This window comes from Oncorhynchus tshawytscha, linkage group LG20 (assembly GCF_018296145.1).
Source record: "Oncorhynchus tshawytscha isolate Ot180627B linkage group LG20, Otsh_v2.0, whole genome shotgun sequence".
In the NCBI taxonomy this organism is placed as follows: Eukaryota; Metazoa; Chordata; class Actinopteri; order Salmoniformes; family Salmonidae; genus Oncorhynchus; species Oncorhynchus tshawytscha.
The window spans coordinates 37392231-37418346 of NC_056448.1; the positions used below are offsets into that span (position 1 = coordinate 37392231).

At 44.7% G+C, this 26116-nt stretch overlaps 1 protein-coding gene across 4 annotated transcripts in view; it reads right to left on the reverse strand.

The window, feature by feature from the left end:
* Positions 1–433: 433 nt before the first annotated feature.
* LOC112220069 (ral guanine nucleotide dissociation stimulator) overlaps positions 434–26116 on the reverse strand; it is a 70692-nt gene continuing 45009 nt past the window's right edge. For 3 of the 4 annotated variants that reach the window (XM_042302622.1, XM_042302620.1, XM_042302623.1), the window contains 15 exons: positions 23632–23700; positions 22877–23070; positions 22329–22450; positions 21599–21814; positions 20972–21160; positions 16219–16296; positions 6493–6579; positions 6364–6396; positions 6136–6257; positions 5857–5949; positions 5242–5467; positions 4841–4915; positions 3602–3859; positions 3366–3480; positions 434–3065 (listed from right to left, as the gene is read on the reverse strand). In XM_042302622.1, coding sequence (XP_042158556.1) covers positions 2890–3065; positions 3366–3480; positions 3602–3859; positions 4841–4915; positions 5242–5467; positions 5857–5949; positions 6136–6257; positions 6364–6396; positions 6493–6579; positions 16219–16296; positions 20972–21160; positions 21599–21814; positions 22329–22450; positions 22877–23070; positions 23632–23700 — 2053 coding nt within the window. In that variant the 3' untranslated portion in view covers positions 434–2889. The remainder of the gene's footprint in view (positions 3066–3365; positions 3481–3601; positions 3860–4840; positions 4916–5241; positions 5468–5856; positions 5950–6135; positions 6258–6363; positions 6397–6492; positions 6580–16218; positions 16297–20971; positions 21161–21598; positions 21815–22328; positions 22451–22876; positions 23071–23631; positions 23701–26116) is intronic. The other variant, XM_042302621.1, reaches the window with a different exon arrangement.

Consider the following 26116-nt stretch of genomic DNA (forward strand, 5'->3'; position numbering starts at 1 on the left):
TGATCTGTGTGTGTGTTTGTGTGTGTGTGTGTTTGATCTGTGTGTGTGTGTTTGATCTGTGCGTGTGCGTGTGTGTGCGTGTGTGTGTGTGTTTGATCTGTGTTTGTGTGTGTGTTTGATCTGTGTGTGTGTGTGTTTGATCTGTGTGTGTGTGTGTGCGTGCGTGTGTGTGCGTTTGATCTGTGTGTGTGTGTGTGTGTTTGATCTGTGTGTGTGTGTTTGATCTGTGTTTGTGTGTGTTTGATCTGTGTGTGTGTGTGTGTTTGATCTGTGTGTGTGTTTGATCTGTGTGCGCGTGTGTTTGATCTGTGTGTGTGTGTGTGTTTGATCTGTGTGTGTGTGTGTTTTATCTGTGTGTGTGTTTGATCTGTGTGTGTGTGTGTGTGTGTTTGATCTGTGTGTGTGTGTGTGTGTGCGTGTTGATCTGTGTGTGTGTGTGTGTGTGTGTGTGTGTGTGTGTGTGTGTGTTAGTGCAAGCAGGGCGAGCTTCCTTGTTTTGCACGAGTGAAGTGAGTTAGGAAAAACTTAAAGTACACATCTTAGAAGTCGTTTTCACATAAACGTTGTATGTCCGAACTCAGAATCAACTATGCTTTACAAAGATAACATGGTCGCTGTGGTAGAACGTTTATTTTGATTGCTGATATTCTGCATTCATCAAAGTCCCACCAGGTTGTCTGATTTCAGATGGCTCCATGTAAACACAACTATGAGGGAAATCATTTATTCTTGCAAAGCATGTAAACATTTTAATCAAACTATTATATTAATTTGTCTATTCACAATAATTGTATTATTGTGTGCATGTAACCGTACTCAGTGTGACACGGTCACAGTCAAAAAGTCACTCGTTTCAGAAAACTCTTTGAGCAAAGGCTTGAGTTTTAACACTGTAATCCACAACACTACTGTCATGGCTGCTGTTAAATGGGGATATTAGGTTTGATCCAAAGTGCTGCAATACTGTAGGAAATGGATAGACATGGGGTACTACAAACCAAGGACTCATCTCATACACAAAGAATCACACAACTTCTGAGCCTCTCAACAGCAGGCAAACTCACTCCCTCCACTTCAAATCTCAATGCTCCCGAAACCACCTCATACTTCATCATAGTCCACCGGTCTTTGGCACACGTGGAGTTGAATGTTTTAGTTGAGTTGTACTTTCTCTTCCTCTTTTTCATTTATCTGCTGAATTAACTGAATTGAAATGAAGTTGACCTCCAACCCTGGTACACAAGGATGAAAGGCCTTGTGATGAAAGGAAGGGAGCAAACAAAAGGGACAGTCCTTTCATTCTCGTTTCTTCTTCTTTACACTATAGGGAACAAAAAGACTGGACATTTAAAAACCACGCTTCATTTCACAATACAACATACATCTCTCTCTCCAAGTGCTTGAGTACTTTCCACACACGCACTTCTAGTTAAAAGGGAGCACAGTGTCCTTTTACATACATTTCTCTCCTCCTGCAAATCATTGACAAGAGGGTCTAGCACACATTGGGGTCCATCAAATGGCTCGGAGCTAACTTTCTTGATGATCTGAGGGAGTGGTCACCATGCCAACAACAGACATTTTGTGCCATTCGGCTCACATGTAGGCAGTTCTACTCTCTAAGGCATTGCCAATCGAGGAGAAGCCATTTAGTGCCATCGTGTTTGAGCCGCAATGGCCGCCCGACTTTGTGCATTTCAGGTCACCATAATGTACTCTAACTGGCCACATCGCTTTTTTTGGCTTCCCAGAAATGCACCCATTAAAACAAATACTGAACCAAAATGCATGCTGGATGCCTCAGTTGCACTATTTCCATGAACCATCATCATTGAGCCCTCATGGCTGCCTACTCCTTCATGTCAGGAGAGAGCCTCTCTCTCAAAATCTAGCGTGAAACTGAAAGACATCAGGCATGAAATAAAAGGGGGAGGGAGGGGGCGGGCTGGCTGTAGCATTTCATTGTCTGTTAGCACCACTTGGAGAAATAAGACGCAATGCACAAATGCAGAGTGCCGCCGCATCAAAGCAGTGACAAAATGAGCTATTATTGAATGTTTGTAGTAATAATAATGCCCTATTTGTGTGAATAGTGTTAGTTTAACAAACGGGACATGTTCCCATTAGCAGTGAGGAGTTAAAAGGAGTAAAGTTTCTGATGATTGGTTAACAACCCAATGTATCTATCCAGTAGGGGCCTTTCTCTCCCAAAATCCTTTTAGTGGTTCGTTGGAACGCGTTTCCCTCCGCTAGCTGGCAGTACTGAGCATCTGTCCATCTGTCTCAGTCCGCGTGTCGCGGAACATCGAAGAAACAGATGCAGTTGATGGTAAGTCTAGAAAGGAGTGTAAAAAAATAGTACCTGAACCTTTGCTGAGGGAGAGGTCTGTAGAAACTAGAGGGAGTGTAACTCCTTTAGAGGGGAGGAATTCATTTTCCTACGCACCTAGATGACATAGTTATATTTTTACTCAGGTTTTCCCCTCTCGATTAGGGCATCCACAGAGAGCTGTGAAGCTAACAGGAAGTGATGTGGACTCACAGGAAGTGCCCTGAACATGGGTTGTAGCCTGGTTAGGAAACACCTGGGAGAGGGGTCAGATGTGGGTAAGCATACATAGCATCCACACAGAGTCACTACTTCCACAAGGACAGTCACCTGCCTCGCAAAATGGAGTTGAGTGCAAGTTCATTGGCCAATAGGGATTTCCATTCCATTCAGCTTTATTAGTCCTCTGAGGCATTCACGCTCAGATGCTGAACACGGCCAAGCTGGCAACAGGCCCCTCTACCATGGCACAGCAGGGGTGGCACTCAAAGATGGCACCCAGAAAGCCCAGCAGGAAGCAGGGAGGTGGGTGAGGGTTTCTGGTGACATGGCATTGCCCCTCAGAAGATGCCTTTTGCGATTTTCAGGCCTTTCTGCTTCATTCGCGGCAGGGTGGAGCTGGCCACGTGCTTGGTCCGGCCCACCTTGGGGAAGCCGCGTTTCTTCAGGACAAAGTCGTAGTTGGCCGAAGAGTTCATGGCATAGAAAACGTTGGCATTGTCTGGAATCTTCAGCTCTGTGGAGGGGGGTGCAAAAGAAACATTGGCATGGTTAAAAGACACGTTGAAACAACAGGCAAGAGAGAATGTCAAAATCTGTTAGAGAAGATGGAAGGAGAGATTGTTAGACAAGGCATGTGCAGTTATTTCTAAAAATGACAGTGACCAGAGATACGAACAGGTCCAGAATGGAGGGTGTGGGGAAAACTGAAATGTTTGTAAGTGTGAAATGTAGTTCAAAATGCATGAACGTTGAGGTTTGTATCTTTCAGGTTCTACTATAAGTCCTGAGTGAACGTGACAAACAGCTGACTGACCTTTCTCCTCAGAGATCTTCTGCAGCAGTTCGTAATCCTCCGCTCTCTCCCGGTCCAGGTTGTGTTTCACCATGGCCTTCCTGACCACTGCCGGCGTCTTGTCCTGACTGGTCACCTGGAGATCATGTGATGACCACAAGAAATTTGACTCAACCAGACCTCACAACCACTAAACACATTGGCAGGGAAATTCTCTTTTCTAATCTATCATGTTCAAAACGGACGCAGCAGCTCACCAGGATGCTCTTGTACATGTTGCCGTTGTCTACGTCCAGGCTGACCCGGATGATGCAGCAGTCATCCACCTGCTGGTTGTAGAGGGGCAGTGACAGCGACGAGTAGCTGGACACGCCCGACACGGAGCGCTTGTGTGAGCGGGAGCCCGCACCCGCCACAGGCGTGGAGGACATGGAGGAGGAGGAGGCGCTACTGGAGCCCGAGCCAGAGCCCAGACCAGAGGCATCCAAGGAGGACAGAGAGGTGGACTCCCAGAACTGGAGAGAGACAGAGAGAGAAGGGGGGTAAGCACAGGTTAGATCACAGTGCCACTTAAGAATATTGAGATGCAATCAAGTTAAGCAATGCATATTAAACATGATCAATTAACATGACTGGGATCTATTGAATGAACTCCAGTGAATTAAGACAAATACTTGGGAACACTGAAATTGAGGCTGGTGTTTTTTTCTCTAATGGGATCTCCAAGAGTGCTTGCTACTAATATGACATGCACATAAAATGTAGAAAACACAATTAAATATGTGGACAGAAGAATGTGCAACCAGGTGAACCGTTACTATGGATACAAGGTGAACTGTTACTTCTACTGAGTAGTATGGATACAAGGTGAACTGTTACTTCTACTGAGTAGTATGGATACAAGATGAACTGTTACTTCTACTGAGTAGTATGGATACAAGATGAACTGTTACTTATACTGAGTAGTATGGATACAAGGTGAACTGTTACTATGGATACAAGATGAACTGTTACTTCTACTGAGTAGTATGGATACAAGGTGAACTGTTACTTCTACTGAGTAGTATGGATACAAGGTGAACTGTTACTTCTACTGAGTAGTATGGATACAAGGTGAACTGTTACTTCTACTGAGTAGTATGGATACAAGGTGAACTGTTACTTCTACTGAGTAGTATGGATACAAGGTGAACTCTTCACCAAAGACACAACAAATAAAACCAGTCAAAACAAAAAAGGTCAAGGTGCAGCGGTGATCAAAGGGAGCAGACACACGAATAAATCGACACCTGCACACATTCGGAAACTACTCAACACACACACACACACGCCGTTCTCGCCCATTCACAAAATGGCTACAGGGGTGATGTGATGGTGACGTCACTCAGATAGACACAGTGCAAGCAGCACACTCCTCTGATGGCAGTGTGAAATGGCTGCACCAAAAGCTAGCACAGGGGAAACAGAGAAATGGTACAGGAAGTATTAAATAGTACCGTGGGTGCCAGGTCAGGCAAGGGGCCGCACTTCCCTAACGTGGAATTGGAATGTTTTACGGAAGGCGTGGAGGTCTACAGAAAAGGAATTAAGAGCTACAGTCACCAGTGGGCCTCACATGAGCAGTTTCTTGTGGGATGGAAGAGTTATACTATGCTAAGACAGTAGTATGGCTATAGTGATCATACAGGTATCATGGTCTTTAAAGCAAGACTCAGAGATATGACATCCCCATCACACATGGTGGGGCAACTTCCAGCTTCCAGATGTCAACACACACTCGTAGTAATACATCCCTGTCCACTGACAGGTCATCATTGTAAATAAGAATATATTCTTGATCGACTTTCCTGTATAAATGAAATAAATAGATATATAGAAGATCTCCTCTCTCTCACACCTTTCGCTCGTGGACATCGGGTGAGTCGGAGATGAAGCTGATATTGATCTCTTCCACATCGGAGCTGCTGGAGCCAGCAGAGGTGACGCTCAGGGAGTCCGCTCCATCACCCCCTCCACCTCCACCCGAGCCCCCCAGGCAGGGGGCGTAACGCAGCTGGTCAAAGGACTTGGAGTGGGAGCTGCCCGCACTGCTGCAGCCTGGCTCCGAACTGGCAGGCTGGCGACTGAGAGAGGGAGTGAAGAAATGGGAGGGAGAGAGAGACAGAGAGAGACAGAGAGGGACAGAGAGAGACAGAGAGAGGGGAGAGACAGAGAGAGACAGAGAGAGACAGAGAGAGACAGAGAGAGAGGGACAGAGAGAGACAGAGAGAAACAGAGAGAGGGACAGAGAGAGACAGAGAGAGGGACGGAGAGAGACAGAGAGAGACAGAGAGAGGGACAGAGAGAGACAGAGAGGGGAGAGATGGAAGAGAAAATGCAGGTTGAGAGCAAGAGTGTGAGAAAAGAAGAGCGTGAATAATGAGTTAAAACACATTGACACAAATAGACTGTAAATCATATATAGCACCTATTGAACAGAAATAACTTCCTGCAATAATATTTATTGACTTACTCGCTCCAGCGTTTGATGATTCCTGTGTTCTTCTTCTTGAGAGTGTTGGAGGCTGACTCTGACAATGGCTCGATCTCACATGACTGGCTGTAGCTGTGGAAAAAACACACAAAGAAGAGCATGTGTTTGTGTGTTCCGGTCTTTCATTACTTCTTTTTTCTAAAGTCTCCCTCTCTTCCCCCCTACTGTTCCTCACACCCACAGCAATCTATTTCTGGTGCAGTGTGAAAATACTCTTTCATGTATTTGTAACAGAATACTATCTGTTCTCTCTCTTACCTCTCAGCCTCTGTGAGTTTGTCCACACCGGAGAACCACTCTCGGAAACGCTTGTTTCGGGTGAAGTTATAGTTGTTGCAGGCCAGCTGCAGAAGCTTGATCTGGGCAATCACCTCAAACTCCTATACAACCAGAGGAAAGAAAATGATCAATATGCACTCACATCTTCATCATCATTGTAATCACCATAATCATCATCACACTTGAAATTCATATTGTTTTTCTCACCTTCCTCCTCTTCTCAAAATTGATCAGCCCTCCCTGTAAACAAGAAAAGATGTTATTCAGAACAGAAATTGGGTTGTGTGTAATTTTGAGGAAAGAGGGGATGTGTGAGTGTGTGTGTGTGCCACTCACGTCCAGGTAGTCCTTCATGGCTGTGTCCATCATGACTAGGTCTGTAAGGAAAGTGCCCAGGTAGGGAATGGTCCCCTGCATCACACTCTGAAATAAACAAACAGGCAGGCAGAGACTGGTGTTAGCATGTGTTTCAAGTTTTAATGTCACATGCACAAGTACTGTGAAATCAAAACCCAACAATGCAATAGTCAAGAATAATATATTACTAGCAGAAAAAAAAAATCACATGAGAACATTTGGAATATTTTAAAAAGTCAGTTCTAATACCATATTTACATGTGTAGGGATACTGGAGTGATGGAGGTAGATATGTATAGGGGTAAGGTGACAGGGATACTGGAGTGGTGGAGGTAGATTTGTATAGGGGTAAGGTGACAGGGATACTGGAGTGGTGGAGGTAGATATGTATAGAGGTAAGGTGACAGGATACTGGGGTGGTGGAGGTAGATATGTATAGGGGTAAGGTGACAGAGATACTGGAGTGGTGGAGGTAGATATGTATAGTGGTAAGGTGACAGAGATACTGGAGTGGTGGAGGTAGATATGTATAGGGGTAAGGTGACAGAGATACTGGAGTGGTGGAGGTAGATATGTATAGTGGTAAGGGGACAGGGATACTGGAGTGATGGAGGTAGATATGTATAGGGGTAAGGTGACAGAGATACTGGAGTGGTGGAGGTAGATATGTATAGTGGTAAGGTGACAGGGATACTGGAGTGGTGGAGGTAGATATGTATAGGGGTAAGGTGACAGGGATACTGGAGTGGTGGAGGTAGATATGTATAGGGGTAAGGTGACAGGGATACTGGAGTGATGGAGGTAGATATGTATAGAGGTAAGGTGACAGGATACTGGAGTGGTGGAGGTAGATTTGTATAGGGGTAGGTGACAGGGATACTGGAGTGGTGGAGGTAGATATGTATAGAGGTAAGGTGACAGGATACTGGGGTGATGGAGGTAGATATGTATAGGGGTAAGGTGACAGGGATACTGGAGTGGTGGAGGTAGATATGTACAGGGGTAAGGTGACAGGGATACTGGAGTGGTGGAGGTAGATATGTATAGGGGTAAGATGACAGGGATACTGGGGTGATGGAGGTAGATATGTATAGGGGAGGGGACAGGGATACTGGGGTGATGGAGGTAGATATGTATAGGGGTAAGGGGACAGGGATACTGGGGTGATGGAGGTAGATATGTATAGGGGTAAGGGGACAGGGATACTGGGGTGATGGAGGTAGATATGTACAGGGGTAAGGTGACAGGGATACTGGAGTGGTGGAGGTAGATATGTATAGGGGTAAGATGACAGGGATACTGGGGTGATGGAGGTAGATATGTATAGGGGTAAGGGGACAGGGATACTGGAGTCGTGGAGGTAGATATGTATAAGGGTAAGGGGACAGGGATACTGGAGTGGTGGAGGTAGATATGTACAGTGCCTTGCGAAAGTATTCGGCCCCCTTGAACTTTGCGACCTTTTGCAACATTTCAGGCTTCAAACAAAGATATAAAACTGTATTTTTTTGTGAAGAATCAACAACAAGTGGGACACAATCATGAAGTGGAACGACATTTATTGGATATTTCAAACTTTTTTAACAAATCAAAAACTGAAAAATTTGGCGTGCAAAATTATTCAGCCCCCTTAAGTTAATACTTTGTAGCGCCACCTTTTGCTGCGATTACAGCTGTAAGTCGCTTGGGGTATGTCTCTATCAGTTTTGCACATCGAGAGACTGAAATTTTTCCCATTCCTCCTTGCAAAACAGCTCGAGCTCAGTGAGGTTGGATGGAGAGCATTTGTGAACAGCAGTTTTCAGTTCTTTCCACAGATTCTCGATTGGATTCAGGTCTGGACTTTGACTTGGCCATTCTAACACCTGGATATGTTTATTTTTGAACCATTCCATTGTAGATTTTGCTTTATGTTTTGGATCATTGTCTTGTTGGAAGACAAATCTCCGTCCCAGACTCAGGTCTTTTGCAGACTCCATCAGGTTTTCTTCCAGAATGGTCCTGTATTTGGCTCCATCCATCTTCCCATCAATTTTAACCATCTTCCCTGTCCCTGCTGAAGAAAAGCAGGCCCAAACCATGATGCTGCCACTACCATGTTTGACAGTGGGGATGTTGTGTTCAGGGTGATGAGCTGTGTTGCTTTTACGCCAAACATAACGTTTTGCATTGTTGCCAAAAAGTTCAATTTTGGTTTCATCTGACCAGAGCACCTTCTTCCACATGTTTGGTGTGTCTCCCAGGTGGCTTGTGGCAAACTTTAAACGACACTTTTTATGGATATCTTTAAGAAATGGCTTTCTTCTTGCCACTCTTCCATAAAGGCCAGATTTGTGCAATATACGACTGATTGTTGTCCTATGGACAGAGTCTCCCACCTCAGCTGTAGATCTCTGCAGTTCATCCAGAGTGATCATGGGCCTCTTGGCTGCATCTCTGATCAGTCTTCTCCTTGTATGAGCTGAAAGTTTAGAGGGACGGCCAGGTCTTGGTAGATTTGCAGTGGTCTGATACTCCTTCCATTTCAATATTATCGCTTGCACAGTGCTCCTTGGGATGTTTAAAGCTTGGGAAGTCTTTTTGTATCCAAATCCGGCTTTAAACTTCTTCACAACAGTATCTCGGACCTGCCTGGTGTGTTCCTTGTTCTTCATGATGCTCTCTGCACTTTTAACGGACCTCTGAGACTATCACAGTGCAGGTGCATTTATACGGAGACTTGATTACACACAGGTGGATTGTATTTATCATCATTAGTCATTTAGGTCAACATTGGATCATTCAGAGATCCTCACTGAACTTCTGGAGAGAGTTTGCTGCACTGAAAGTAAAGGGGCTGAATAATTTTTCACACCCAATTTTTCAGTTTTTGATTTGTTAAAAAAGTTTGAAATATCCAATAAATGTCGTTCCACTTCATGATTGTGTCCCACTTGTTGTTGATTCTTCACAAAAAAAATACAGTTTTATATCTTTATGTTTGAAGCCTGAAATGTGGCAAAAGGTTGCAAAGTTCAAGGGGGCCGAATACTTTCGCAAGGCACTGTATAAGGGTAAGGGGACAGGGATACTGGGGTGATGGAGGTAGATATGTACAGGGGTGACTAGGCAACTGGATAGAAGATAAACAGAGTAGCAGCAGCTTGCAGGTGAGTGGGTGTGTAGAGTCAGTATAAATGTATGTGCATATTGTGTGAGAGCAGATGATGGAGTGAGTGTTTGTGTGTGTGTTGGAGTGAAAGTGTGTGTGTGTGTGTGTGTGTGTGTGTGTGTGTGTGTGTGTGTGTGTGTGTGTGTGTGTGTGTAGGGCCCTGTGTGTGTCCAGAGAGACTGAAATAAAAAGGTCAATAAAGATACGAGGTAAACTCGGTCTGTGTAGTTATTTTGTTTGTTATTTATCAGTTGTATTGCTTGGGGATAGAAGCTTTTCAAGAGCCTGTTGGGGTCAGACCTGACACACCTTATGCCGTGAGGCAGCAGAGAAAATTGTCTACGGCCTGGGTGGTTGGGGTCTTTGGCGATTTTCCGGGCCTTCTTTTCACACCGCCTGATATAGAGGTCCTGAATGGCAGGAAGCTCGTTCTCAGTGATGTACGTAGCGCCATGCGATCGAGGGCGGTGCTATCGCCATACCAAGCAGTGATGCAGTCAGTCATTATGCTCTCAATGGTACAACTGTAGAACTTTTCAGGATTTGAGGGTCCGTGCCAAACCTTTTCATCCTCCTGAGTGGAAGAGGCGCATTAGCTCCTTCTTCATGACTGTACGTGTGTGTTTGGACATTTTAAGTCTTTAGTGATTTGGACACCGAGGAACTTGAAGCTGTCGACCTGCTCCACTGCCGCCCCGTCGATGTGGATTGGGGTGTGCTCACCCCCCCATTCCATATAGTCCACGATCAGCTCCTTGGTCTTGCTGACGTTGAGGGAGAGGTTGTTGCTCTGGCACCACACTGACCTCCTCCCTGTAGGCTGACTCATTGTCGCCGGTGCTCAGGCCTACCACCGTCATGTCATCAGTGAACTTGATAATGGCGTTGAAGTCATCCGTTGAAGTCGTACACAGTCGTAGGTGAACAGGGAGTACAGGAGGGGACTAAGCACACACCCCTGTGGGGCTCCTGTGTTAAGGGTCAGTGTGGTGAAGGTGATGTTGTCTACCCTTACCACCTGGAGTCGGCACGTCAAGTCCAGGATCCAGTTGCAGAGGTATGTGTTCAGACCCAAGAGTCCTAAGCTTGGTGACGGGCTTGGAGGGGATAATGGTGTTAAACGCTGAGCTGTAGTCAATGAACAACATTCTCACATACAGTGCATTCGGAAAGTATTCAGACACCTTGACTTTTTCCACATTTTGTTACGTTACAGCTTTATTCTGAAATGTATTAAATAATTTTTCCCCCTCATCAATCTACACACAATACCCCATAATGACAAAGTGAAAACAGGTTTTTAGAAATACCTTACTTACATAAGTATTCAGACCCTTTGCTATGAGACTCGAAATTGAGCTCAGATGCATCCTGTTTCCATTGATCAACCTTGAGATGTTTCTACAACAAGATTGGAGTCCACCTGTGGTAAATACAATATATTGGACATGATTTGGAAAAGGCACACACGCATCTATATAAGGTCCACAGTTGACAGTGCATGTCAGAGCAAAAACCAAGCCATGATGTCGAAGGAATTGTCTGTAGATCTCCGAGACAGGATTGTGTTGAGGCACAGATCTGGGGAAGGGTACCAAGAAATGTCTGCAGCATTGAAGGTCCCCAAGAACATTCTTAAATGGAAAAATTTTGGAACCACTAAGACTCTTCCTAGAGCTGGCTGCCCGGCCAAACTGAGCAATCCGGGGTGAAGGGCCTTGGTCAGGGAGGTGACAAAGAACCCGATGGTTACTCTGACAGAGCTCCTCTGTGGAGATGGGAGAAACTTCCAGAAGGACAACCATCTCTGCAGCACTCCAACAATCAGGCCTTTATGGTAGAGTGGCCAGATAGAAGCCTCTCCTGAGTAAAAGGCACATGACAGCCCGCTTGGAGTTTGCCAAAAGGCACCTAAAGGACTCTAAGACCATGAGAAACAAGATTCTCTGGTCTGATGAAAGATTGAACTCTTTGCCCTGAATGCCAAGCATCACATCTGGAGGAAACCTGGCACCATCCCTACAGTAAATCATAGTGGTGGCAGCATCATGCTGTGGGGATATTTTTCAGCAGCAGGGACTGGGCGACTAGTCAGAATCGAGGGATATATGAATGGGGCAAAAGTACAGAGAGATGCTTGATGAAAAACTGCTCCAGAGCGATCAGGACCTCAGACTGGGGCGAAGGTTCACTTTCCAACAGGACAACGACCCTAAGCACACAGCCAAGACAACGCAGGTGTGGCTTCGGGAGAAGTCTCTGAACATCCTTGAGTGGCCCACCCAGAGCCCTGACTAGAACACGATCAAACATCTCTGGAGAGACTGGAAAATAGCTGTGCAGCAATGCTCCCCATCCAACTTGACAGAGCTTGAGAGGATCTGCAGAGAAGAATAGGAGAAACTTCGCAAATACAGGTGTGCCAAGCTTGTAGTGTCATACCCAAGAAGACTTGAGGCTGTAATCGCTGCCAAAGGTGCTTCAACAAAGTACTGATAAAGGGGTTTGAATACTTATGGAAATGTGATATTTCCGTTTTTTGTTTGCAATAATGTGCTATTGTGTGTAGATTGATGAGTGGGAAAAAAACAATTAAAATCCATTTTAGAATAAGGATGATACGTGGAAAGAAATCAAGGGTCTGAATACTTTCCGAATGCACTGTAGTTATTCCTCTTATCTAGGTGGGTGAGGGCAGTGTGGGGAGCAATTGAGATTGGGTCTAAGGGTCTGTTGGGGCAGTATGCAAAATGGAGTGGGTCTAGGGTAGCTGGAATGGTGGAGTTAATGTGTGCCATAACCAGCCTCTCAAAGCACTTCATTAGCACTTCACAGAAATGAGTGCAACAGGGCGGTAATCATTGTGGCATGAATCCTTAAGAGATCTCATTAACAGGGATCATTGTGGTCATCTTAAAATGTGGGGATTACATACTGGGACAAGGAGAGGTTGAAAATGACCGTGAACATGCCTGCCAGCTGTTCTGCACATGCAGAGAACGTGCCCTGGAATACCGACGGGGCCCGCGGCCTTGCAGCTGTTGACCTGATTAAAGACCCTTCACACGTCGGCCTTGGAGAGCGAGATTAGTCCTCTGGGTCGGTGACAGCACTCACACCCGGGTCGGTGACAGTACTCGCACCCGGATCGATGTCAAAGCGTACATAAAATGCATGGAGTTGGTCTGGTAGAGAGACATCGTTGGGCAGATCACGGTTGGGTCTTCCTTTGTAATCCGTAATGGACTGTAGCCCCTGACACATGCGGGTGGCGTCGGAGCCTGTGTAGTATGAATCCACCTTATTCCTATATTGTCTTTTTGCTCGTTTGAGGACTCTGTGGAGGTCATAGCGGTACTTCTTGTACTTATTCCTGTCCTCGGCCATAGCCTCAGGGTTGTCTACGATAGCTCTGTATGGGGTAGCCATGTCCTTTAGTTTAGTGCCAACCTTGGTGTTAATCCAGGACTTTTGGTTGGGGAAGCAGCGAACCCTCAGCGAACCCTAAGCCGATGACGGAGGTAGTTAGCTCGTTGATGTTATGTGTGTGTGTGTATGTGTGTACGTGTGCATGCATGACTTTGCTAGTGATTAAATAATGAGTAACATACATTTTTCATCAGGGGGAAAAAAGTATATGGAAATCAATAATTGAATATCTCCATCTCCCTCTGTGGACACTGCTTATATAAATGAGCTATCTACAGCTGGCTGCTGTTCCCAGTAAATGCGCAATTGTCATATGATTACATTGTAATTACAGTCAAATTAAGCTGTAAAGTTGCATATCACCACTAGAGTGAGCTGTGAGCATTTTGCGAGTCAGATTGATTCCCCAAACAACCACTAGAGGGCGGTGTGTCCCTTCTTATTCATTCTATTTCTATACACCACAGAGAGAACAATGACATGAATCCCCTTATTGTGAACAGCAAAATACTGCACCTCTAAGCTATTTTCTTTAGAGGCATCCATGACAGCCATTTACTACAAAGTGAGTCAATTTCAAAGGGAGTGATTTTAAAGTGGAGCAGATGAGTGAGAGTGAAAGGGTGAGAGAGCATTGATCCATAACATTGACATTCGAGTCATTTAGCAGGCGCTCTTATCCAGAGCGACTTACAGGAGCAATTTGGGTTAAGAGCCTTGCTGAAGGGCACAGACAGATTGTTCGCCTGGTCAGCTCAGGGATTCGAACCAGAAAACATGGCAATAGGAGCATGTGTGACTGTGTGTGTCTGAGTGAGCGTGTCAGCAGAGTTCAGTGAGGACAGAGGGACGCTTGTTTTCTATTCTATGGCGTCTTGCCCGCTGGAACACTTCCTGACACGGCTTAAAAAAAACAATGACTCCAGCCTGTCTAATCTACAGGGCCAAGATGGGGGTGCTTGGACTACATCTGTCACCTCTCTCTCTCTCTTTCATTTATATCTTTCCCTCTTTGTCTCTCTGTCCCTCCTTCTGTCCCTCTAGCTATCCCTCACCAAACTAACTATCTTAAGATGAATGCACTGTCATCTCTCGCTCTTGTAAGGCTCTCTGGCTCTCACTCGGTCTTCATTTTTTGACCTCCCCTATACTCTCATCCTCTGTCTGTCAGAACATTTCATCTCTCTCTCTGCTTTTCATGTCATCTATCTCCCTGCTTTTCATGTCATCTATCTCTCTGCTTTCTCCCTGCTTTTCATGTCATCTATCTCCCTGCTTTCTCCCTGCTTTTCATGTCATCTATCTCTCTGCTTTCTCCCTGCTTTTCATGTCATCTATCTCTCTGCTTTCTCCCCTGCTTTTCATGTCATCTATCTCTCTGCTTTCTCCCTGCTTTTCATGTCATCTATCTCTCTGCTTTTCATGTCATCTATCTCTCTGCTTTCTCCCTGCCATCTCTCTATGCTTTTCATGTCATCTCTCTCTCTGCTTTTCATGTCATCTCTCTTTCTGCTTTTCATGTCATCTCTCTCTGCTTTTCATGTCATCTCTCTCTGCTTTTCATGTCATCTCTCTCTGCTTTTCATGTCATCTCTCTCTGCTTTTCATGTCATCTCTCTCTGCTTTTCATGTCATCTCTATGCTTTTCATGTCATCTCTCTCTTTTCTATGCTTTTCATGTCATCTCTCTATGCTTTTCATGTCATCTCTCTTTCTGCTTTTCATGTCATCTCTCTCTGCTTTTCATGTCATCTCTCTCTGCTTTTCATGTCATCTCTCTCTGCTTTTCATGTCATCTCTCTCTGCTTTTCATGTCATCTCTCTCTGCTTTTCATGTCATCTCTCTCTGCTTTTCATGTCATCTCTCTCTGCTTTTCATGTCATCTCTCTCTGCTTTTCATGTCATCCTCCATGTCATCTCTCTTTCTGCTTTTCATGTCATCTCTCTCTGCTTTTCATGTCATCTCTATGCTTTTCATGTCATCTCTCTATGCTTTTCATGTCATCTCTCTCTGCTTTTCATGTCATCTCTCTCTGCTTTTCATGTCATCTCTCTCTGCTTTTCATGTCATCTCTCTTTCTGCTTTTCATGTCATCTCTCTCTGCTTTTCATGTCATCTCTCTGCTTTTCATGTCATTTTCATGTCATCTCTCTTTTCTGCTTTTCATGTCATCTCTCTGCTTTTCATGTCATCTCTCTATGCTTTTCATGTCATCTCTCTCTGCTTTTCATGTCATCTCTCTTTCTGCTTTTCATGTCATCTCTCTTTCTGCTTTTCATGTCATCTCTCTTTCTGCTTTTCATGTCATCTCTCTCTGCTTTTCATGTCATCTCTCTATGCTTTTCATGTCATCTCTCTTTCTGCTTTTCATGTCATCTCTCTATGCTTTTCATGTCATCTCTCTTTCTGCTTTTCATGTCATCTCTCTTTCTGCTTTTCATGTCATCTCTCTCTGCTTTTCATGTCATCCTCCATGTCATCTCTCTTTCTGCTTTTCATGTCATCTCTCTATGCTTTTCATATCATCTCTCTCTGCTTTTCATGTCATCTCTCTATGCTTTTCATATCATCTCTCTTTCTGCTTTTCATGTCATCTCTCTATGCTTTTCATATCATCTCTCTATGCTTTTCATATCATCTCTCTATGCTTTTCATATCATCTCTCTATGCTTTTCATATCATCTCTCTATGCTTTTCATATCATCTCTCTATGCTTTTCATATCATCTCTCTATGCTTTTCATATCATCTCTCTATGCTTTTCATATCATCTCTCTATGCTTTTCATATCATCTCTCTATGCTTTTCATGTCATCTCTCTATGCTTTTCATATCATCTCTCTTTCTGCTTTTCATGTCATCTCTCTATGCTTTTCATATAATCTCTCTATGCTTTTCATGTCATCTCTCTATGCTTTTCATGTCATCTCTCTTTGCTTTTCATGTCATCTCTCTCTGCTTTTCATGTCATCTCTCTCTGCTTTTCATGTCATCTCTCTCTGCTTTTCATGTCATCCTCCATTTTTGTAAAAGCTATTTTTTCTTCCTCTTCAATCTTTCTACTATTTTGTCTCTCTTTCTAAGTCCCTCCTTTCTTACATTGCCTCTCTCTTAATGTCCTTACCAGGTCTCGGGGTTGCTGCTGTCTCTTCTGGGCTCGTTTGGGGTTTATTTCCAGGGTGGCGAATTTGGACGTGCCTTCCTAAACAGAAAAAATAACGGACAACATTCACAGTGAGATCTAAAGCCTAAGCCCCTATTTCAGCAATCAGATAACACTAGTTTCTGTTCAATTAAATGATAGAATACCCACTTTTACCTGGAATGCGCACCGAGCTTATAATTTATCAAGCTATCAAATGGTGAACATACACTCTCCCCCATTTTACTGCAGAGTATCAGGCGGGGGAGATATATTCCCAAGTTGCACCCCCCACCCCCCCCAAACACACATAGAGGCCAACATCTAGATACCCTGACGTATGTATGTGTGTTTGTTCTGGAATTTGGGGAATGTCAGGGTTTGATGTCTGTGTGTAAGTGGGCTTAGTTGCTATCTCCCCTACATAACACCTGCACAGTCTCACACCCCCACGCCCAAGTCAAGACCACCCACCAGAACAACCACCTTTATACGGTTCTGTTCTATACTGCTGTACTGTTCTGTACTGTTCTATACTGCTATACTGTTCTGTACTGTTCTATACTGCTATACTGTTCTGTTCTATACCGTTCTGTTCTATACTGCTGTTCTGTTATATACTGTTCTATACTGCTGTACTGTTCTGTACTATACTGCTATACTGTTCTGTTCTATACTGCTATACTGTTCTATACTGCTACACTGTTCTATACTGCTACACTGTTCTATACTGCTATACTGTTCTGTTCTAAAAACTGTTCTGTTCTATACTGTTCTGTTCTATACTGCTATACTGTTCTGTTCTATACTGCTATACTGTTCTGTTCTATACTGTTCTGTTCTATACTGCTATACTGTTCTGTTCTATACTGTTCTGTTCTATACTGTTCTGTTCTATACTGTTCTGTTCTATACTGCTATACTGTTCTGTTCTATACTGCTATACTGTTCTGTTCTATACTGTTCTGTTCTATACTGCTACACTGTTCTATACTGCTATACTGTTCTGTTCTATACTGCTATACTGTTCTGTTCTATACTGTTCTGTTCTATACTGTTCTGTTCTATACTGCTATACTGTTCTGTTCTATACTGCTATACTGTTCTGTTCTATACTGTTCTGTTCTATACTGCTACACTGTTCTGTTCTATACTGCTACACTGTTCTATACTGCTATACTGTTCTGTTCTATACTGCTATACTGTTCTGTTCTATACTGTTCTGTTCTATACTGTTCTGTTCTATACTGCTACACTGTTCTGTTCTATACTGCTACACTGTTCTATACTGCTATACTGTTCTGTTCTATACTGCTATACTGTTCTGTTCTATACTGCTATACTGTTCTATACTGTTCTGTTCTATACTGTTATACTGTTCTGTTCTATACTGCTACACTGTTCTATACTGCTACACTGTTCTGTTCTAAAAACTGTTCTGTTCTATACTGTTCTGTTCTATACTGCTATACTGTTCTGTTCTATACTGCTATACTGTTCTGTTCTATACTGTTCTGTTCTATACTGCTATACTGTTCTGTTCTATACTGCTATACTGTTCTGTTCTATACTGTTCTGTTCTATACTGTTCTGTTCTATACTGCTATACTGTTCTGTTCTATACTGTTCTGTTCTATACTGTTCTGTTCTATACTGCTATACTGTTCTGTTCTATACTGCTATACTGTTCTATACTGCTATACTGTTCTATACTGCGATACTGTTCTGTTCTAAAAACTGTTCTGTTCTATACTGCTATACTGTTCTGTTCTATACTGCTATACTGTTCTGTTCTATACTGTTCTGTTCTATACTGTTCTGTTCTATACTGCTACACTGTTCTATACTGCTACACTGTTCTATACTGCTATACTGTTCTGTTCTAAAAACTGTTCTGTTCTATACTGTTCTGTTCTATACTGCTATACTGTTCTGTTCTATACTGCTATACTGTTCTGTTCTATACTGCTATACTCTTCTATACTGCTACACTGTTCTATACTGCTACACTGTTCTATACTGCTACACTGTTCTATACTGTTCTGTTCTATACTGCTATACTGTTCTGTTCTATACTGCTATACTGTTCTATACTGCTACACTGTTCTATACTGCTATACTGTTCTGTTCTAAAAACTGTTCTGTTCTATACTGTTCTGTTCTATACTGCTATACTGGTCTGTTCTATACTGCTATACTGTTCTATACTGCTATACTGTTCTGTTCTATACTGCTATACTGTTCTATACTGCTACACTGTTCTATACTGCTACACTGTTCTATACTGCTACACTGTTCTATACTGTTCTGTTCTATACTGCTATACTGTTCTGTTCTATACTGCTATACTGTTCTGTTCTATACTGTTCTGTTCTATACTGCTACACTGTTCTGTTCTATACTGCTACACTGTTCTATACTGCTATACTGTTCTGTTCTATACTGCTATACTGTTCTGTTCTATACTGTTCTGTTCTATACTGTTCTGTTCTATACTGCTACACTGTTCTGTTCTATACTGCTACACTGTTCTATACTGCTATACTGTTCTGTTCTATACTGCTATACTGTTCTGTTCTATACTGCTATACTGTTCTATACTGTTCTGTTCTATACTGTTATACTGTTCTGTTCTATACTGCTACACTGTTCTATACTGCTACACTGTTCTGTTCTAAAAACTGTTCTGTTCTATACTGTTCTGTTCTATACTGCTATACTGTTCTGTTCTATACTGCTATACTGTTCTGTTCTATACTGTTCTGTTCTATACTGCTATACTGTTCTGTTCTATACTGCTATACTGTTCTGTTCTATACTGTTCTGTTCTATACTGTTCTGTTCTATACTGTTCTGTTCTATACTGCTATACTGTTCTGTTCTATACTGTTCTGTTCTATACTGTTCTGTTCTATACTGCTATACTGTTCTGTTCTATACTGCTATACTGTTCTATACTGCTATACTGTTCTATACTGCTATACTGTTCTGTTCTAAAAACTGTTCTGTTCTATACTGCTATACTGTTCTGTTCTATACTGCTATACTGTTCTGTTCTATACTGCTATACTGTTCTGTTCTATACTGTTCTGTTCTATACTGTTCTGTTCTATACTGCTACACTGTTCTATACTGCTACACTGTTCTATACTGTTCTGTTCTATACTGCTATACTGTTCTGTTCTATACTGCTATACTGTTCTATACTGCTACACTGTTCTATACTGCTATACTGTTCTGTTCTAAAAACTGTTCTGTTCTATACTGTTCTGTTCTATACTGCTATACTGGTCTGTTCTATACTGCTATACTGTTCTATACTGCTATACTGTTCTGTTCTATACTGCTATACTGTTCTATACTGCTACACTGTTCTATACTGCTACACTGTTCTATACTGCTACACTGTTCTATACTGCTATACTGTTCTGTTCTATACTGCTATACTGTTCTATACTGCTATACTGTTATGTTCTATACTGCTATACTGTTCTATACTGCTACACTGTTCTATACTGTTCTGTACTATACTGCTATACTGTTCTATTCTATACTGCTACACTGTTCTATACTGCTATACTGTTCTATACTGCTACACTGTTCTATACTGCTATACTATTCTGTTCTATACTGCTATACTGTTCTGTTCTATACTGCTATACTGTTCTGTTCTATACTGCTATACTGTTCTGTTCTATACTGTTCTGTAGTGTTCTATGCTGTTCCATAACAGTTGATAATGGATTGGCCCTATGAATCATGTTGCCAAAGTGCAATACATTGTTAGCTAAGAACTCTTCTCATTAGGAGGATGACCAAATATCTCACCAAGATATTCAACTAAGATAGGAAACTCCAGATGACAAAATCCCATATTTTGTTTTTCACTTTGTGTTTTTATGTGCTGGAAATGACTTTCAGGATGTCCTTTTATTCTGTCTCCAAGTGCGTCACACTCGCATGCACATGCCCTGTCACCCCATGATGCTACTGCAGGGTAGTGTGTGACCACACCCTGTTACACCATGAATCTACTGCAGTGTAACACTGTCATCTCATCTTGGGTGATGACACCGTCTGTGTGAGAGCAGGAGTACCCCTAGAGTTGTGTGACCTCACACAGGGGAAACCCCATGTCACGTTCTGACCATCGTTCGTATGTGTTTTCCTTGTTTTAGTGTTGGTCAGGACGTGAGCTGGGTGGGCATTCTATGTTGTGTGTCTGGTTTGTCTATTTCTATGTTTGGCCTGGTTCTCAATCAGAGGCAGGTGTTAGTCATTGTCTCTAATTGGGAACCATATTTAGGTAGCCTGTTTTGTGTTGGGTTTTGTGAGTGATTGTTCCTGTCTCTGTGTTTGCACCAGATAGGACTGTTTAGGTTTTTACTTTTCTTGTTTTGTTTAGTCTGTTCATGTATAGTCGTCTAAATTAAAGAACATGAACAACCATGCTGCATTTTGGTCCGCCTCTCTTTCACCAGAAGAAAACCCTTACACCCCATCATTCTAACTGCCTGAAATCAGAGCACTACTATAATCAGAGTGTGTGTGTGAGAGCGCATTTGTGATTGGGGCGCAGAATCAATAAAGCATTAGCAAAAAAATATATATACACACTGCTCTGACTACAGTAGTCCTCTGATTTCAGGCAGTGGAGTGATATAGGTTCCCTTGTGTGGGGTCACACCCCTCTACGAGTACTCCTTCACTAACACACACCTGCTCATTAACCTACCTTAATGAGCAGCTCTCTGCTGAGCGAATGATTATTCTCGTCAGAGAAGATTTCTGACAACTCATGGAAGATGCGGAAGTTCTCCCTGGACACCTCGTCCCATGTCCTCTTCAGCCGGTGGACCGGGTTGCACTGCAGAGCAGAGAGGATAGCCCGCAGTGAAGAAAAGTTCTTCAGGATTCGACACTCCTGAAGAGAAAAAAAGACAGTAAATATTCAGATGAATATCAATGGACTCATTTCAGCACCAGGGGCAAATCAATCCAATGTATTGGTAAGGAGACAGAACACCACTAGATAAGCTTCAGAATTGTTTTACTCAAATAAGACTAACTCTTTGGAACAGAGCATTATGGGTACTGTAATCATCATGCTACACAGCACAAACTGCACCTCTGCAGGACTGAAGGGGAAGGACACCATGCTTTACCCGTGTAGCTCAGTTGGTAAAGCATGGCACTTGCAACGCCAGGGTTGTGGGTTTGATTCCCATGGGGGATCAGTATGAAAAAGAAGTATGAAAATGTATGAGCTCACTACTAAATTGCTCTGGCTAAGAGTGTCTGCTAAATTACTATTAATTCAAATGTAATCCCACACCAACTCCTGCTAACAACAGTGTCTCACCCTGGCCACTTCGATCCAGCGCTCCACCAGCTTGGCGCGCTGCGTGGGTTTGAGCGAGCGCTCGCTCAGGCATGTGGCGATGACACAGTTGGTGACGCAGTTGAACTGGGTGACAGTGGCACGGATGGTGGGGGCCAGGTGTTCCTTGCCCTTCTTGTCCCGCTGCGACCAAATACTCCCCAGACAGTGGTAGGGAACCACCTTCTTAAAGAGCTCCTATGAGGAAAAAGGGGAGTAAAGAAGAGGGGGTTTGGAGGAAGACAAACAAAATGGAGGCTTGGTTTCTTGCTGCAACCAGAGATGTATTTTGGATGAGATGAACATGTTTTTACTCCTATGCAGAAGCGAGGGAGAAATCAGAAACAGGCAGATACTTCAGAAGGCTTTGAGGACAATTGATAAAATTGCCTGTTGTACACAAGTCTCCTAATAAATGCAGGTAAGAAAGCTTTTGGAGTGACATTTGTTTATGAGCGGAAACTCAACAGCAGTGTGGGCCTAAAGCCCTCTGTCTTCTGTCCTCACTTCCTGTCTTATCTAACAGCCCCTGAAGACCGGTCAAGGAAGCCCCTTGGCTCCAACAGGACACAGTTACAGTGTTTAATTTTTCATTTTCGATCAAATCCAAGGAGACTTGCTGGCATGGAAAAATACACATGAACTTTGTGTACACAAATATGTGCATTTGGGACTAAAGTTTTCTGAGTTTCGTGATGTTTTGGCATCCTACCGCATCCATGAGGGTGAACTGCTCGGCCACCACCGCCGGGTCAAAGTTCAGGAAGTCCAGCTGCTCATCCTCGTAGCCATTCTCCTCCAGTAGGGTGAACGGATAGCCACCATGGTCCAGCACTGAGGGATAACATCACCATTCATTAGCAAAAGAACATGAAACACACAGCTGGGTTTAGTAAACTACTTAATGTAGGGAAGTGAGGGCCCACAGACTCAAATATACCTTTCGTGGAAGATGTGGATCAAGTATTGTAAGACAATACAGGTATGTGTTGGACTAAACTAGAGCATCTGACTGTGTTGGTTTGACTTTGCTTCCTTCCTTTGCTTCTCTCTCACACACACACACACACACACAAGCTCTTGGTTGTCTGTAACACTTTCCCTAAGGGATTGACTAACAACAGTGTTATCTGATTTGGAGTACCACCGGAAACATCTGTGGCCTTCCACTAATACTTTGGACTCTCCATGCTCATGTTGAGGAGCTGGGGTCAGGGTCAAAGGTCAAAAGTTCAGCTGGGAGTCGGCCGGTCATCTTACACTCGTGCTCGGGCTCCTGGAGCTGTCGGCGGTGGAAGTGTGTCAGGAGGTTGCAGGCGCGGCGTTCCAGGTCCGATCCTGGGAAGTTGAGGTGCAGGTAGGAGATTAGCCGTCGCAGGCAGCTGTACTCCGGAGGCTTCCAGAAGTCCTCAGAATACTGGTCCAGCCACGCCCCCAAGATGGAGGATATTGTGCTGAGGAAGAGAGAGAGAGAGAGACAAAAAAGGAGAGTGAAAGAGAGAGTTAAACATATTACCTTTTATAATGTTAAAAAAGAGGGTGGAAATGAGAAAAAAAAGAGTGGGGAGGTAGGAAAGACACAGTAGATAAAGGGACTAGCTACCATGAAACTGGAGAAGGATAGGAAAGAGATACATAAAAAATGTTTGCCCTGAGGATATGGGTCACAAAATATAGGACAATGATGAACTTTGTAACGCGATACAACACCCATATGAACACAATAGAAACATATCCAATGTTCCCAATGGCAGAACTGCTTATGCCAGCAGGATAGTACTGGTGGTATGGAGAGATAAAGAGGTACACGTTTGTAGGGATGTCACGACTTGTGAAGTGTCCTCCTGTCTCAGAAGAATGTCATAGGTATAAGGCAAGCAATACAAATTCCAGGCAACAAAATGTGAAAATTAAGCAAACAATCTAACAAGGTCTTCTGTACAGCATGTGTTGAATATAGGCTATTTGGGTAAGATGTATTGTCCACAATGTGTGTCAGAGTCAGATAGACTTACTTCCTCAGTTCTGTACGATCCTCGTGAGTCAGTCTGTGGCCCTCTGATCCAAGCTGGAGTTTGGCATACCTGAACACAGTAATCAGTTTGTTAGTCATCCATCCACCCACCCATCCATCCACCCTTTCATCCATCCATCCTCTCATCCACCCACCCTCTCTTCCACCCATCCATCCTCTCCTGTACCCACCCATCGATTCATCGAGTCATTTATGTGTATCTCCATCCACCCATATGTTTCATCCTCTCACCCACCCACCCACCAATCTATCCATCCACCCATCTATCCTCTTATCCACCCATTCTCTCCTCCATCCATCCACCCATCTATCCATCCACACACCCACCCATCCTCTCATCCACCCATCCATTGATCCACCCATCCATTCATCCACCCATCCATCCACCCACTCATCCACCCACCCATCCTCTCCTCCACCCACCCATCCATCCTCTCCTGCACCCACCCATCCATCCTCTCCTGCACCCACCCATGCATCCATCCTCTCATCCACCCATCGAGTCATTTATGTGTATCTCCATCCACCCATATTTTTCATCCTCTCATCCACCCACCCACCAATCTATCCATCCATCCACCCATCCATCCTCTCATCCACCCATTCTCTCATCCATCCACCCATCCTCTCATCCACCCACCCACCCACCCATCCATCCTCTCCTCCACCCCCATTAATCCTCTCCTCCAACCACCCATCCTCTCATCCATCCTCCCAGTCATTTATGTGTATCTCCATCCACCCAGATTTCCATCCTCTCATCCACCCATCCAGTCATTTATGTGTATCTCCATCCACCCATCTATCCATCCACACACCCACCCATCCTCTCATCCACCCATCCATTCATCCACCCTCCCACCCATCCTCTCATCCACCCATCCATTCATCCACCCATTCTCTCCTCCACCCATCCACATCCCCACCCACCCATCCACCCCCGATCCTCTCTCCTCCACCCACCCACCCACCCACCCACCCATCCTCTCATCCACCCATCCATCCTCTCCTCCATCCACCCACGCACCCATCCTCTCCTTCACCCACCCACCCATCCTCTCCTCCACCCACCCACCCATCCTCTCCTCCACCCACCCATCCCCTCATCCATCCATCCACTCATCCATCCTCTCCTCCACCCACCCACCCATCCATCCATCCTCTCATCCACCCATCCATCCCACCATCCTCTCATCCACCCATCCATCCCACCATCCTCTCCACCCACCCACCCACCAAACCATCCATCCTCTCCTTCACCCACCCACCCATCCTCTCCTCCACCCACCCATCAACCCATCCCCTCATCCATCCATCCACTCATCCATCCTCTCATCCACCCACCCACCCACCCACCCATCCATCTCCTCCACCCACCCACCCACCCATCCATCCATCCACTCATCCACCCATCCTCTCCTCCACCCACCCACCCACCCAACCACCCATCCACCCATCCTCTCCTCCACCCACCATCCAGGCTATCCTCCACCCATCCATCCATCCATCCTCTCCTCCACCCACCCATCCATTTACTCATCCATCCTCTCATCCACCCACCCATCCATCCTCTCATCCACCCATCCATCCCACCATCCTCTCATCCACCCATCCATCCTCTCCTCCACCCACCATCCATCCTCTCCTCCACCCACCCATCCATCCTCTCATCCATCCCACCATCCTCTCATCCACCCATCCATCCACCCATCTTCTCCTCCACCCACCCACCCATCCTCTAATCCATCCACCCACCCATCCATCCTCTCCTCCACCCACCCACCATCCATCCATCCTCTCCTCCACCCACCCACCCACCCATCCATCCATCCACTCATCCTCTCATTCACCCACCATTCACCCACCATCCATCCATCCTCTCCTTCACCCACCCACCCATCCTCTCCTCCACCCACCCACCCATCAACCCATCCCCTCATCCATCCATCCACTCATCCATCCTCCATCACCCACCCACCCACCCATCCATCCTCTCATCCACCCACCCACCCACCCATCCATCCATCCACTCATCCACCCATCCTCCTCCACCCACCCACCCAACCACCCACCCATCCACCCATCCTCTCCTCCACCCACCATCCAGGCTATCCTCCACCCATCCATCCATCCTCTCCTCCACCCACCCATCCATTTACTCATCCATCCTCTCATCCACCCACCCATCCATCCATCCATCCACCCATCCCCCACCATCCATCCATCCACCCATCCATCCTCTCACCCACCCACCCATCCATCCTCCTCCACCCACCCATCCACCCATCCATCCATCCTCTCATCCACCCATCCATCCACCCACCATCCACCCCCCACCCATCCATCCATCCACCCACCCATCCATCCCTCCTCCACCCACCCACCATCCATCCATCCTCTCCTCCACCCACCCACCCACCCATCCATCCATCCACTCATCCTCTCATTCACCCATCCTCCATCCA